General features: G+C 45.0%; 1 protein-coding gene across 3 annotated transcripts in view; it reads left to right on the top strand.

Annotated features, from left to right (window-relative positions):
* The window catches only part of BTRC (beta-transducin repeat containing E3 ubiquitin protein ligase), a 225,254-nt gene that overhangs the window by 167,792 nt on the left and 43,062 nt on the right, over positions 1-14,400 (top strand). For all 3 annotated transcript variants that reach the window (XR_005779466.1, XM_040435099.1, XM_040435101.1), the window contains 2 exons: positions 5,997-6,246; positions 9,499-9,617. Coding sequence is in view for 2 of the 3 variants with exons in the window: in XM_040435099.1 (XP_040291033.1) it covers positions 5,997-6,246; positions 9,499-9,617 (369 nt within the window). In the remaining variant the exon portion in view is untranslated. The remainder of the gene's footprint in view (positions 1-5,996; positions 6,247-9,498; positions 9,618-14,400) is intronic.

Below are 14,400 nucleotides of genomic sequence, written 5' to 3'. Positions count from 1 at the left end.
CGTACTGAATCTAAACGTTCACTTTGCAATAATTGATTTATACTTGAAGTATTGTCTGCCCTTCCCCTGGGCAGCGTGGGGCTCTCTCAGTAATTAGTCTTTTTACGTTCCTCTCCTTAGCCTTTTACAATCATTTTAAGGAGATGAGAGCCCTTGTAATAAAAAGCAGTAATGTGGAAGAGCCATTGTGAGTCTCCCTGTAGTTTGGAGCTGTTGGATTAGTGAAGATGCAGCGTGAGACTTTTAATGTTAATGGCTACAATAAACGTATAGAGAGGAGGCCTTTTCTTCATCTTCTGGGAGATTTTAAAGGAGCATGAACATCTCACAGCCAGGGGATCCTTATAGACTTAAAGGGGTATTCCCAACTTATTAATATGGCTGTTTTCGGGATTCCCTTGGAAATGAGTGGAGAGAGAGGCGCATGCGCGGCAGCCGTATCGCAGAGTCAGGGAAAGGTGGGACCCGCCTTTTATCCGACATTTATATGGAAGGCATTTCACTCTTTTCATTGCTTGTTAAGAATCAAATTCTTGAGGTTTTTTTTTTTTGGGGAGCAAAATCTGCAGTTTAGATCTACAACTCCTGAACTCACCTCAACCACGTATGGATGAATTGCGGCGTTTTTAGGGTCTGACTCTATTTTTTTATTTTTTCCCCTCCCATCTGTAAACAGCGCAAATATATACGGCATCATATTGAACCATGTTATGGCTTCATTCACACAACCATATGTATTGTGTGGTCCGCAAAACATGGTTCCACAAGAAATACTGATGATGTCCTTTTTTTTTTTTTTTTTATTATAACAATGTCTATTCTTGTGTCTACAAAACAGGCAAGAATAGGACATGTCCTATCTTTTTAGTGAGGCTGCGGAACAAACGGTGTGCTGTCCGCATTTTTTGTGGCCCCATTGAAATAAATGGGTCAGCCTCCGATCCGCAAAAAAATGCAGGTCGGATGCGGACCAAAAATAAGATGTATGAATGGGGCCTATGTTTTACTACTTATGTAAACAATTTTATCTTGGCTATAGGGCTGCACAGTAGCTCAGTGGTTAGCACGCTACCCTTGGGTCCTTGGTTCAAAGGGGTTGTCTCATCTGAGACGATGAAGGATATGCTCCTATTGTCTGATTGGGTTCCAGCGGTGGGACCCACACCTGTCTCCCAAATGGAGCGCTGAAAGAAGTGGAGGGCTCACTGCGCATGCGCAGCCGCTCTCCATTCATTTCTATGGGGCTGCTGAAAATAGCCGAGCGCTATTTCCGTCGGACCCATAGAAGTGAATGCGAGCGTTGGCCGGTCATGCGCACTGTGCTCCGATTTACGTCTATGGGGTGAGCGCTTGGTGGTTGCCGGACCGGAGTCCTCCAGCCACCACTTTGGCTTGCTCTGTTCTCAATTTAGGTGCAGGTCCCAGCGATGGAACCCGCATCTATTAGACAATGAGGGCATATCCTAGTGCTGTGATGGCTAACCTCCGGCACTCCAGCTGTGGTAAAACTACAACTCCCAAGATGCACAATTGCTTGGCTGTTTTCAGAACTCCACAGAAATGAATGGAGCATGCTGGGAGTCGTAGTTTCACAGCTGGAGTGCCGGAGATTAGCCATCACTGTCCTAGGGATATCCCCCCATTGTCTCAGATGAGACAGCCCATTTAGGGGCAACATCTGCATGCAGTTTGCCTGTAGACCAGTTACTTCCCACACATACCAGTAGGGTAGTTTGGAGACAGGGACCATAGTGCGTGTTGGCAATCTCTGTACAGCATTGCAATATTAGTGCTATATAAATGAATAACTTAAAAATATATGTTCACATTTAGTTATTGGTCTACATAGGGAATGCTCCCGGTACATATGCCAAAAGTATCCATAAGAATCCATTCACCAGAGGGCCCTTGTGGTATCTGAAAGTATGTCATGTTTTTTTTTTGTTTTGTTTAGTTTTTTTTCTACTTTTCCCTGCAAAAAAAAAAAATTCACCCAAGTTATTTATTATTATTTTTTTTTATTGTATATTTTTTTTGCTGTGGCCTGGCATACGTTGGAGCCTCTAATGAAGTGGTGTAACCAGTGCCTTAGACCCGACTGCTCCATGTTGGAGTCTCTGGATCTCTTTAAATGTCCTACCTTTACAGTGTTCTGTAAACTGCGGAGAAGGCCAGCCGTGAGTGAGATTGTCCTATTCATTTTGCAGTTCAAAAAAGGACACAAAGAAAAGATAAATTGTTTTTATTTCTTTCTAGTTGACCTTTATTCTGCCTTGAAATGTTACCATATATAAGTTTCGGGTGAATACCAGAACATTGCGCACTTTGTTTTATTTGCCTCCATCAACTTTTGTTTAGAGCAAACTTAGAAAAATCTTTCAAAGTTCACTTGTAATATAGAGTAGTCATCTTTTGGAAAGGTGATAAATGTTAATGGGAGAACCCCTTTAACGTGTTAAAGGGCATCTTTCATCAGATTTGTACCTGGCTGATCTGTTACATGTGCGCTTGGCAGCTGAAGGCATCTGTGTTGGTCCGATGTTCAGATTTGCCCACATTGCTGAAAATAATTATGTTTTCATATATGCAAATGAACCCCTAGGAGCAAAAGGGGCGTTAACATTACACCTAGAGGCTCTGCTCTCTCTGCAAACTGCTACGCCCTCTCTACAGGTTCAGGCAGGGAAAAAAACATAATCACACCTCACCCTGTCAAAGTACAGAGGACGTGGCAGTTGCAGAGAGAGCAGAGCCTCTAGGTGTAACGGCAACACCCCCGTTGCTCCTAGAAGCACATTTGCATATATAAAAATATCATTTTTCTCAGAAATAGGGTCACGTGACCATGGGACCAGCATAGATGCCTTCACCTGTAACAGATCAGTCAGTTTTATAGGTAAAAATCTAATGACAGAGCAAAAAAAAAATATATGTGACTCAGAGGTCTTTTATGACATTAGGTTTGAAAAACATAAAAAATATACAGGAACATGGAAAGAGGGGAAAAAAAACACCATGCCTGTACTATACATATTATGCAATTGCATCAAACAGACTGAAACAAAAGCGGGAACCCATCCTGATACCTTATTTTATATTTTGCAGATTTACGAATAAAGAAGTATAAATTAAAGGCCATTTTTGTGCTTTTTCATACTCTTAATAAAACAAATAGAAAATTAAAAAGCATTAAAACAGTCCTATATTTGACAAAAAAGTGCTGTAAAAGTTTTGTTAGCCTAGCAGTTAAAATAGTTAGGGCCATTAAACCGCCACATGCACAACCAGTGACTGGTCATGGAGGATTGAAACACTTTGGTTGTTACTTTCACATCTGCGTTTTTGCAGTATCCGTCATGGATCAGCAAAAACACTTCTGTTAGGATAATACAACCGGCTGCATCTGGTTGTGTTATCTCTAAAATGACCAAGACGGATCCGACACTAAAACCGTTGTAACTCGATAAGTGCCGGATCTGTTTTCTTTCGTGTCCGAGAAAACGGGTCCAGGACCATTTGCTTACATTGTGTTTCATGCCGAATCCGTCTTGATCAGTATCCCATGACGCACACACAAATTGCTGCTTCCAACGGTTTTTCTGTCCAGCATGGGAACACAACCAAACGGAATGGAATACATTCTGGTGCACTCCGTTCCTTTCAGTTCAGTTTTGTCCCCATTCATTGTCAAAACGGAAGCGTTTTCCTCCGGTTTTGAGATTCTATGACTGATCTTAATACAGGAAAGGAAAACGCTGGTGAGGTCCGGTTTCCTTTTTCCAAAGTAATATATATTTTTTTCCATTTTTGCCCCTTTGAAATGCAGAGTTGCAAGTAGGGTTGTTGCGGGTATCGACATTTCGATACCCAATCGATTTTTGTCCCGGTATCGATACGATACCGGGATTTCCATTTCTTCGATACTGGGCTGCGCAGGCTAGTATCTCTGAACATGAGCGCGCTGCTCTCAGCGCGCTCATGTTCCCTCAGCAGCACAGGGGAGAAGGAAGCAGTCTCTCCCTCCCGCCTGTGCCGCTGCCACTAAGGGAGGGGAGGGCGCACTGCGCCACCAATGATAGGACGACCTTTTTTATTGGTTCGGACTTAGTTAAGTTACCAGGCTACATAAAGCGGCGCTCCGTATGCTAATTACTACTATGGGAGAGATGGGGAGCTGATTTCTCCTCCCCATTGCTCCGATAGTAGTAAATGTAATTGGCATACAGAGCGGGAGACTGTAACTGGGGCACAGCGGGCGAACGGAGCGGCGCCCAGGAATAATAGTAGGTGCAGGGAGATCCCTGGGCGCCGCTCTATGTAGCCTGGTAACTTAACTAAGTCCGAACCCACGAAAGGTAGTCTTTAACTTTTAATACAGGAGGCAGGTGCCGGCAGCAGACCCTGCCGCTGATTTGCTGCCAGTACCCGTCTCCTGTATTAAAGGTTAATTATCATTGGTGGCGCCGTGTCCCCCCCCCCCCCCCCAGTATTAAAATCATTGGTGGCTCAGTGCCCTCTTCCCCCCCCCCCTCAACACCTCCAGTATTAAAATTATTGGTGGCCCACTACCCCCCTCTCAGTATTAAAATCATTGGTGGCTCAGTGCCCTTCCCCCCAGTATTAAAATCATTGGTGGCTCAGTGCCCCCCCCCCCTCAACACCTCCAGTATTAAAATCATTGGTGGCTCAGTGCCCCCCCCCCCCCCCCCCCCCCTCAACACCTCCAGTATTCAAATCATTGGTGGCTCAGTACCCCCCTCTCAGTATTAAAATCATTGGTGGCTCAGTGCCCCTTCCCCCCAGTATTAAAATCATTGGTGGCTCAGTGCCCCCCCCCCCCCTCAACACCTCCAGTATTAAAATCATTGGTGCCACAGGGTCCCCTCCTCTTCATTGGTGGCAGTGGCAGTTCCGATCGGAGCCCCAGCAGAGTAAGCCTGGGGCTCCGATCGGTTACCATGGCAGCCAGGACGCTATTGAAGCCCTGGCTGCCATAGTCGGCTCCCTCCTGCTGTGTGAACAGAGCACAGAGCAGCAGGGAGAGTGTAAAGTCCTATTTACCCTGATAGAGATCTATCAGGGTGAATAGGACAAGGGATGAAAAAATCCCATGTTCTAGCCCCTAAGGGGGGAAATGGTTATTAAATAAAAAGTACAAAAAAAAAAAATTAAAAAAAAAAAAAACACCAAAATATTAAGTATAAATTACATATAAACAATAAATAAATAAACCTATCACATATCGCCACGTCTGAAAAGTCCAAACTATTAAAATAGAAAAAAATCTATGCGGTGAATACCTAAACAGAAAAAAAATAACTAAAAGAAAACTTTTTTAAAAATGCGGAATGCACGTGGATTTTTTGGTTTATTTTTTTCGCGTGGTATCGAGTATTGCAATACTTTTTTATGGTATCGAAATCGAATCAAAAATTTGGTATTGCAACAACTCTAGTTGCAAGTAGTCTGGGCCCTTGATTCCCATAGTTGCGCTCCTTAGGCCCATTGCTGTCATTCCATTTTTTCCCGTTGTGTTCATGCAGTATGGTTTACCCCGGGAAAGCTGTAATATAATACGCCGGCTGTGTTTTCTGCAGAGATTGTTGAGGAATGACTAGTCAGCATAACAAGCATTAGTGCCATAATAATCAGCTTTCTCCTCGAATGCGAAATGCGTCTTTCTACTAAATTTTAAATAAGTGACACAAAAGCAATAAGCCGTGCGGTGACTAATCCGTTTTTCTCCATATTTCAAAAATTGTCCCAATATTCCCGTACTTTTCCCTTAATATATTATATCTGCTGCTTTTCATAGGGTTACAGAGTCAATCTTCGTAAGGCTGGTGTATCACTGCAGATTATTTCCAGCTGTGCGAAAATTGATAAAGTACAGATTTGTGCTGTCGGCTACTTCACTCCGTAGCATGAAATATTAAATCGCTCTGAAGCCGGCCTTTTATTTTCTCTCCAATCTCATGTGACTGGTCTCATTGCAGGGTTTGGGATGTAAATACGGGCGAAATGCTGAACACGCTGATTCACCACTGCGAGGCCGTGCTCCATTTACGTTTCAATAACGGCATGATGGTCACCTGCTCCAAAGATCGTTCCATCGCAGTGTGGGACATGGCCTCGGCCACCGACATCACACTACGGAGGGTCCTTGTGGGACATAGAGCTGCTGTGAATGTGGTGGACTTTGATGACAAGTACATAGTGTCTGCATCTGGGGACAGAACTATAAAGGTGAGGTTATGTTACGGTAATAATGGAAACCCAAAAATCCCCAATAAATTGAAGTTCTTGAGTTGATCTCATAGTGACGGGAAAAGCATCCAAGCGTAAGCAGGCACATTTGTCATTCAAGGTGTCTGGAAGAAGTAGGTTACCACTAAAGTGGAAGAGGCTATAATGGAGGCCAGTTCATGTCGTTGCTGTTCTAACAAGTTTTTATATATATATTTTTTTTTATTTAAGAGGAAAGATTTAAGATTGTAAGTGGAAATCCCCTTTCAGTGACATGAGATAGGACAGTTATTTCATATGCCTTTAGGTCAGAGGTGCACAACCTGGGACCATAGGAGGCCCGCAATGCCATCTTGTGCAGCCACCAATCATCTGGACACAGAAATGCTTGTGTGTGGATGCCCACTTGTGCCATAGTTTCCATGTTATATAAGAATGGCACACAGCTTAGGAATTGGGGGGGGGGGGGGGGGGGCAGGTACTAGTGGTGCACTTGTACCCATATATCAGGAGAATGGCATCCCCGTAGTGGTCATCTATGTAAGCGGCTTTCTCCACTGTAGCTCATGGGAGTGGCAAAATTCTAGTCTGTTCCTCTAAAACCCATAATTTGAAACGGTGAGTGCCACTCACAAGAATGGTCTCCTCCTCTCTGCCGATGTGGTTAGAAGGTGACCCCCAGTCTCTGAATAGGTGGGAGTGGAACCTGGACCTATCGGACAGGTATGACACATACTTTTGATAAGCTACAAATGTCTCCGATGGTAATACCCAAGTTTTTGTGTATGGAGACCAACCATATACCCAAGATTTAATGGGGTTGTCTCACTTCAGCAAATAGCATTTATCATGTGGAGAAAGTTAATACAAGGCACTTCCTAAAGTATTGTGATAATCCAGCAGCTGTGGCCGTGCTTGCATACTAAAGCAGCAGCCCATGTGCGCTCCCTAGGGTCCCGGCCACCAGAGAAGCCAGCGCCTTTTCCTATAGTGAACTGATGGATTACAGGGTGGTCATAACCATGGAAACGAGCCGTGTATAATGTGATGGAAAAATGAATCCAGCCGGCAAAGGAAGCAATATAGATAATAACAACACGTTAGTAAGTGCCTTGTATTAACTTTCTCTACATGATAAATGCCACTTGATGAAGTGACACAACCCCTTTAAAGGAGTTTTCCCATATGATAAATGACTGCGTATTGCTTCAGCAGGTGTCCGTATTCTGTAATACCTTCTAATCCCAAGGGCCCATTTATATCGGCAGATTATTGGGCCTGGGTTTAGCCTGTGTAAATATGCTAGCGATCAGTTCATTTGTGGGCAGAGTCAACCATTTGAGGCACAGAAAATCCTGATTTCTTGGCAGCGTATTGCCCTGTGTAAACAGGGATGTACTGCTGACAAACGGTGAAACTATATGGGGATAAGCGATCATAGTAGCGATCATTCATCCCCATACTTTTCCGATCATTGCTGCATGTTTGCATTTTGTTCCCAATCATTGCCCAGTATATCGGTCTGTGTAAATGGGCCCTTAAACTAAAGGAGCAGCTCCAGTTAAATGTTGTTGCTCCCCTCTTCAGCAACAATCCCAGTCACATACTGTGCAGAGTACTAGAGCTCTGCCCCATTCACTTGGATAGCAGATACCTGCACGACGGGCGGGCAGGAGAACTTCAGTTCAGCGAATGAGCCAGACCCTCACCACAATATCCTAGTGATGTGCCATGACAACATAAGATGGAAAACCCCCTTTAAACTGGTCCCGCACAGTCTAGTGTCTCACCAGTACCAGGTAGCAGCCTATTCACACAACTGTATTTTTCGTCCAGGTGCTATCCATGTCCGCAACAGATTGCACACAGTCAGGAGTGGTGGTCACAGATCGAGGGTCCTGTCTTGGGCTGTGTTTCTCACAGGACACAGACCTGGAGACCATTGGAGACAGTTGCCTCTATCGGTTCCCAGGTCCAAAAAATGTATGTGTTGCGGACAGGAGACAATTTTTAGGCTACTTTCACATCTGTGGTTTTGCTGGATCCGTCTGCATCCGTTATGAACGGATCCGGTTGTATTTTCTTATGTAAGTCAATGGGGGACGGGTCAGTTTTCTTTTGTGTCCGAGAAAACGGACCCGGCATCATTGACTTACATTGTGTTTTATGCCGGATCCATCTTGCTCCGCATCCATGACGCACTCAGCTTGCAGCATTTTTCTGTCCGGGATGAGAACGCAAGCAAACGGAACGGGTTGTATTCTGGCGCTCTCCATTCCTTTCAGTTCAGTTTTGTCCCCATTTACAATGAATGGGGACAAAACTGAAGAGTTTTTCTCCGGTATAGAGATCCTATGACGGATCTCGATACCGTAACGGAGAAACTCTGATGTAAAAGTAGCCTAATACGGAAGTGTGAATAAGCCCTAACATGGTAAGTTTCCGATCCTTCTTTACATCTCTGAGATATTGACATCATGTTGTAAATATCCTCACAGTTAGGGTCCATGCACACGGACACCGGCAATGGGCATTTTGCGGATCGCACAGCGCCGGCACTCTCATAGAAAATGCCTTTTCTTGTCCGCAAATGCGGACAAGAATAGGACATGTTCTATTTTTTTGCAGAACGGAAGTGCTGATCCGCAAATGCGGATGCGGACAGCACATTCCGGCCCCATTGAAAATGAATGGGTCCGCACCTTTTTAAGCAAAATTGCGGAACGGATGCGGATCAATTTTGCGGACGTGTGACTGGACCCTAAAGGTGGCAACACACATTGGATAGAAGAAGGTTGATGGCAATACAACCGTTGAATGAACAAAGACAGCCATACACATTCTAGTCTATGCTGTTCACAATTGCTGTACATGGGCATTGACACCAGGCGAAGTAAAAACTTCCTTTAACAACTTCCTGCTGGGCACCATCATCAGCTTTGGGTGGAAGTGGAGCCTATAAGCCTCTCCCCCCGCAGGCTTCCATGTTGCCGAGTCTGTTCTGGTCTTCATTTATCAGGTTTGTTGCTTTTAAGAGTAAATAAAGCAACCTAAAACTTTAGGAGGTACGTTCCAAAGTGGAAACTTCTTCCAAACTTCTCCACAGGGTAACGCAAGGGTATCCCAAGAATTTTTTTTTAGCAAAATTTAGATGCTGTATTTATCTAGTTCTAATATGCGATGCTATGTAGTTTATAGTATTAGTATTAGTACTACTGATTGTATTTTTTTATTTTTATTCTTTTTAACCAGGTGTGGAACACAAGCACGTGTGAATTTGTACGGACTTTAAATGGTCACAAACGTGGAATTGCTTGTCTCCAGTATCGAGATAGACTTGTAGTGAGCGGCTCATCCGATAATACCATCAGGTAACCATATCCTAGTACTTATCTGTGTGGGGTGGACCTTCTGGAGAAGACGGGTAGTTGTGGGGATCACTGTTCAGCCTTAACATGAGAAGGGCCTGACAGTGTGGATATCTAACTATGTGATATATATTTCATGCACCTATATGTTCATGGCTGATCTCCATGACTTGTTGCTTCTCTTGCTGGGTCACACTTTTTTATTTTTTTTTACTAGTTTCTTTCTTCTGTTTTCCACAAGTTGTCATATTATAATGAGGAAGAACCTGCTCTAAATAAAAAGCAATCAGTAACCCAGCATAACCTATGTGGAAAAACAGGTCCTTGGATGTTATAACAGCATAGCCTTCTGTTTTTTATGTCTGATCTGCAGAAAACTTTAAGAGGTTTCCCTCCATAGAAAGTGATGCCATCACTTCATCATCATCAGTGGAGGTCTGAGTGCCAAGACCACCATCAAACCTCAGAAAGAAGGGGCTGCAGCAACCTCTAGCCTGCACAGCCACCATTTCTGTAGGGTAGTTGCAGTACAGTGCCATTCACTTGGGAGCGCTGCTGTGGCAGTATTCACACGATTGCTCACCTGATATGTGGAAACCTCCAAATCTGGCAAGCGAGTTAGGAGTCCAGTGGCTGGGACAATCCACATGACTGGAGTTTCCTGAAGCACGGCACAGGCATGTAAGAGTCCAAGTTTGGTACCAGATGAATGGCAATAGTAGGGTGAGACCAGGGCCGGATTAACGTAGGGGCTGATGGAGCTGCAGCTCCAGGCCCCTACCATAAAATAGGCCCATCTGCCAGCCAAAAGGCCGTCGGGAGGGTTAAAAGTCCTCTGTTGTACACAGCGCAGCGTCACATAGCACACAGACAATGCAGAGACGCTCACCTCACGCTGGCAGCAGGAGCCTGAGGGAGGGACTGGGAGGAGCGTAATATGATCCTAGAGTGGAAGCTGCTTCTGCCAGCCCCTCCCCGCCCACCAACCAATCAGAGCTGAGGCAAGGCAAGCACTGGCAGCTCTGAGTAGTACAGGGAGTCTTCACAGGTCCTGTAAGGGAACTGCACAGTGTAAAGTGTAGTTCCCAGGTTAGAACAGTGCATCTGCCAGGACCTGTGATGACATCATCTTCAGCATCACAGGTCCTGCAGAATCTAGCAAAGGAACTGCACCAAAAATGCGGTAGTTCCTAGGTTTAAAAGGTACATCTGCCAGGACCTGTGATGACATCATCACAGGTCCTTCAACACCTAACAGCAAGTATTAGAAGTTCACAAGCAGCTCTGCATTGATCCATACAGACTGGAATGGAGTGGTAAGAGGAGGTCCTCCACTTTTCATCATTTACCCCCCCCCCCTCCATGCCCTGTTTTTACTTATTGCTCACTGTATAATGCTGTATAATACTTCAGACAGGTACAGTGGCCACAACCTCATGTACTTCACACACAGTGACTATAATGCATAACTGACCACATATTTCTATAAACACTGCATCTACAGTATTATACCTTGTATGCCTCACATCTATATATATATATACACACACACACACTGCATATATTAAACAGTATTATAGATGCAATATGTACAGATATATAATATATATTGCAGTGTACTGATATGTGAGGTACAAGGTATAATATATGCAGTGTGTATAGATATATTGTATATACAGCAGTGTACTGATATGTTAGGTACGAGGTATAATAGATGGTGTGTACAGGTATATTGTATATACAGCAGTGTACTGATATGTGAGGTACAAGGTATAATATATGCAGTGTGTATAGATATATTGTATATACAGCAGTGTACTGATATGTTAGGTACGAGGTATAATAGATGGTGTGTACAGGTATATTGTATATACAGTATTGGATTGATATGTGAGGTACGAGCTGTAATTTATACCTCATATATCAGTACACTGCTGTATATACTATATACCTGAACACACTGCATATATTATACCTCGTACCTCACATATCAGTACACTGCTGTATATACTATATATCTGTACACACTGCATCTATTATACCTCGTTTGTGTGCCAGGCCTGTTTTGTAATCCCAATCCGGCCCTGATGGCATAAATTATAAAACAGCAGCGAACATAGTTCATGGAACAAAGAGAGAGGCCTGGAATGGGTAGTGGGAGGGGCTATAAAAGGGAATGGGGGCCCAATTTAGATTCTTCCTATGGGGCCCAGTGATTTCTATGTACGCCTTTGACAGGAGCAGAGAGATAAGAGAAGTGACAGATGACACGGAGTTTAGTTTACAGGTTGAATTAACCCTTTAGGATCAAATTGGCTTCTCAGGCGATATATATGTTAAAGGCATCTCATTCAGTAGCTATATAACTAAGGGTGGGTTCACATCTCCTTTATGGATTCCGTTAAGTGGGGACTGTGGGGACTATTTTATTATCAGCCAGTGACTGTGTTACTGTAATACTGTTATCAATTCAACACATAGTTTTCCCTGTGCGTGCATTCACATTTCACTTCACTTGGTTCGTTGTACTACTTACTGTCAGTGTCAGACTGTTGTCACTGTGGGTAACAATGCACAACAGACAACAATGCACACCACAGTGACAGCTCCTGAGTCCTGTCCGGCGTCAGCCTCAGCTTCCCTTCACTATCACTATAATCAATCCCTTTTCCTGATCCGGACTCTCTTATTAGAGAGCTGAAGAGCCGACTGAGTCAGCAGCAGCAAGTGAATCGAATTTATAGCATCTGCGCATGCGCACCGGCACCTAGAGTCTTCGGTTCACTTGCGAGTCGGCTCAGCAGTCAGTGACTCAGCAAGTGAACTGAAGATCCGATTCATGAACCGATTCATCTGAAAGATCCGAACTTCCTATCACTACTGAGGTCATATCCGGCGGGCCGCGGCATTACAGGAACAGCACCAGCTGCTCTGACGTCCTGCCGCCGGATATACGTCACAGGATATCCGGCGGCAGGACGTCAGAGCAGCTGGTGCGGTTCCTGTAATGCCGGCCCGCCGGATATGACCTCAGTGCGCCTGCGGTTATCCCTCCTGCACGCTGCGCTGTGTACAACCTGCTCAGCAGTTTCGACCAGCACACGGCCCACAGCGCTCAGCCACACCAGCCCGCGAGACAGCAGGAGCTTCTGGAGCAGGGCAGGTATCAGATAAACTCATCCAGTTGGAAGGGAGGGCAATCATAGTGCTGTTATGATTTATGGACACAGCTCTCAGCATGCTTAGCCAGCCTTCTATCTGGCTTTGCATCTTGAGAGTCACAGTCCACAGGCTGTTTCTGAGCCTGTGGACTGTGACTCTCAAGAAGCACAGCCAGATAGAAGGCTGGCTAAGCATGCTGAGAGCTGTGTCCATAAATCATAACAGCACTATGAAAATTACTGACTGGCTAAGCATGCTGAGAGCTCAGTCTCTATAACATAACACATTAAAGAAATTACTGTTTCTAGCTGCTAGTCCACAGCAGCTAGAAACAGTAATTTCTTTAAAGGGATTCTGTCACCAGGTTTGACCCCTGTCAGCTAAAAATATGCTGATGTTCAGGGCGTCTTCACGATTCCTAATGTGGGCTTCTAAATGTCATCTGTGGGCTTATTTAGCTAAAAAACAGCTATTACTAACCTGTCAGTCAAACAAATAAGGTGCCCAAGGGGATGTTAATGGGTGCAAAATGCCCGCCGCACCCACCGCCGTTCGTGCCCAGCGCCGCCTTTCCGGACTTCTGCACCGCCTCCTAATCCTCTGTGCCGCCTCTCGCTCTCCCTCCCTCCCCCCTCCTTCTGCTGTAAGATCTCGCGCTTGTGCACAGGGCTCTGCCTGATGCGCCCGTGCAGACTTCTCCATTTGGCTTCTTACAGCGAAGTGCGCATGCGCCGGCACTTCGCTCAACCCCTGTATGCGCGAGATCTTACAGCAGGAGGAGGAGGGAGGGAGAGCGAGAGGCGGCACAGAGGATTAGGAGGCGGAGCAGAAGTCCGGAAAGGCGGCGCTGGGCACGAACGGCGGCGGGTGCGGCCAACACCTTGCATTCATTAACATCCCCTTGGGCACCTTATTTGTTTGACTGACAGGTTAGTAATAGCGTTTTTCAGCTAAATAAGCCCACAGATGACATTTATAAGCCCACATTAGGAATCGTGAAGACGCCCTGAACATCAGCATATTTTTAGCTGACAGGAGTGAAACCTGGGGACAGAATCCCTTTAATGTGTTATGTTATTTAGACACAGCTCTCAGCATGCTTAGCCAGCCTTCTATCTGACTGGCTAAGCATGCTGAGTGCTATGTCCATAAATCATAACACAGCTCTATGAAAATTACTGTTTCTAGCTGCTGTTGTCCACAGTCCACAGCAGCTAGAAAACAGTAATCTTCATAGTCATGTTAAATGATCACTATAGTGTCAGGAAAACAACGCGGTTTTCCTGACACTATAGTGCCCTGAGGGTGCCCCACCCTCAGGGTCCCCCTCCCGTGGTCCCCCTCCATGTTGCCAAGATAGACGCCAAATGAAGGGGTAGTTGCAGGAACAAAATACTTTAATGGTATCGATAAAATATATATGTAATTAAGACACTGAGTGCAGTTCCATAAAAAGGCCCAGCAAAATCCTCAGCACCAGGCCCATGATGCTCTTAATCCGGCCCTGGGTGAGACAGAGGCGTAGTCAGGTAACAGATGAGGATAACAGGTTGTAGGGAGCTCTGGGGCAGTAGCTGGACGTAGAGGCAGGAATCACAGTAATCTGGAAAGGAGGAAAGCCTGG

The sequence above is a fragment of the Bufo bufo genome, chromosome 6 (genome assembly GCF_905171765.1).
Source record: "Bufo bufo chromosome 6, aBufBuf1.1, whole genome shotgun sequence".
NCBI classification, from domain to species: Eukaryota; Metazoa; Chordata; class Amphibia; order Anura; family Bufonidae; genus Bufo; species Bufo bufo.
Note: the sequence above shows the minus strand (reverse complement) of the source record. Positions and strands in the feature narration are given on the sequence as shown.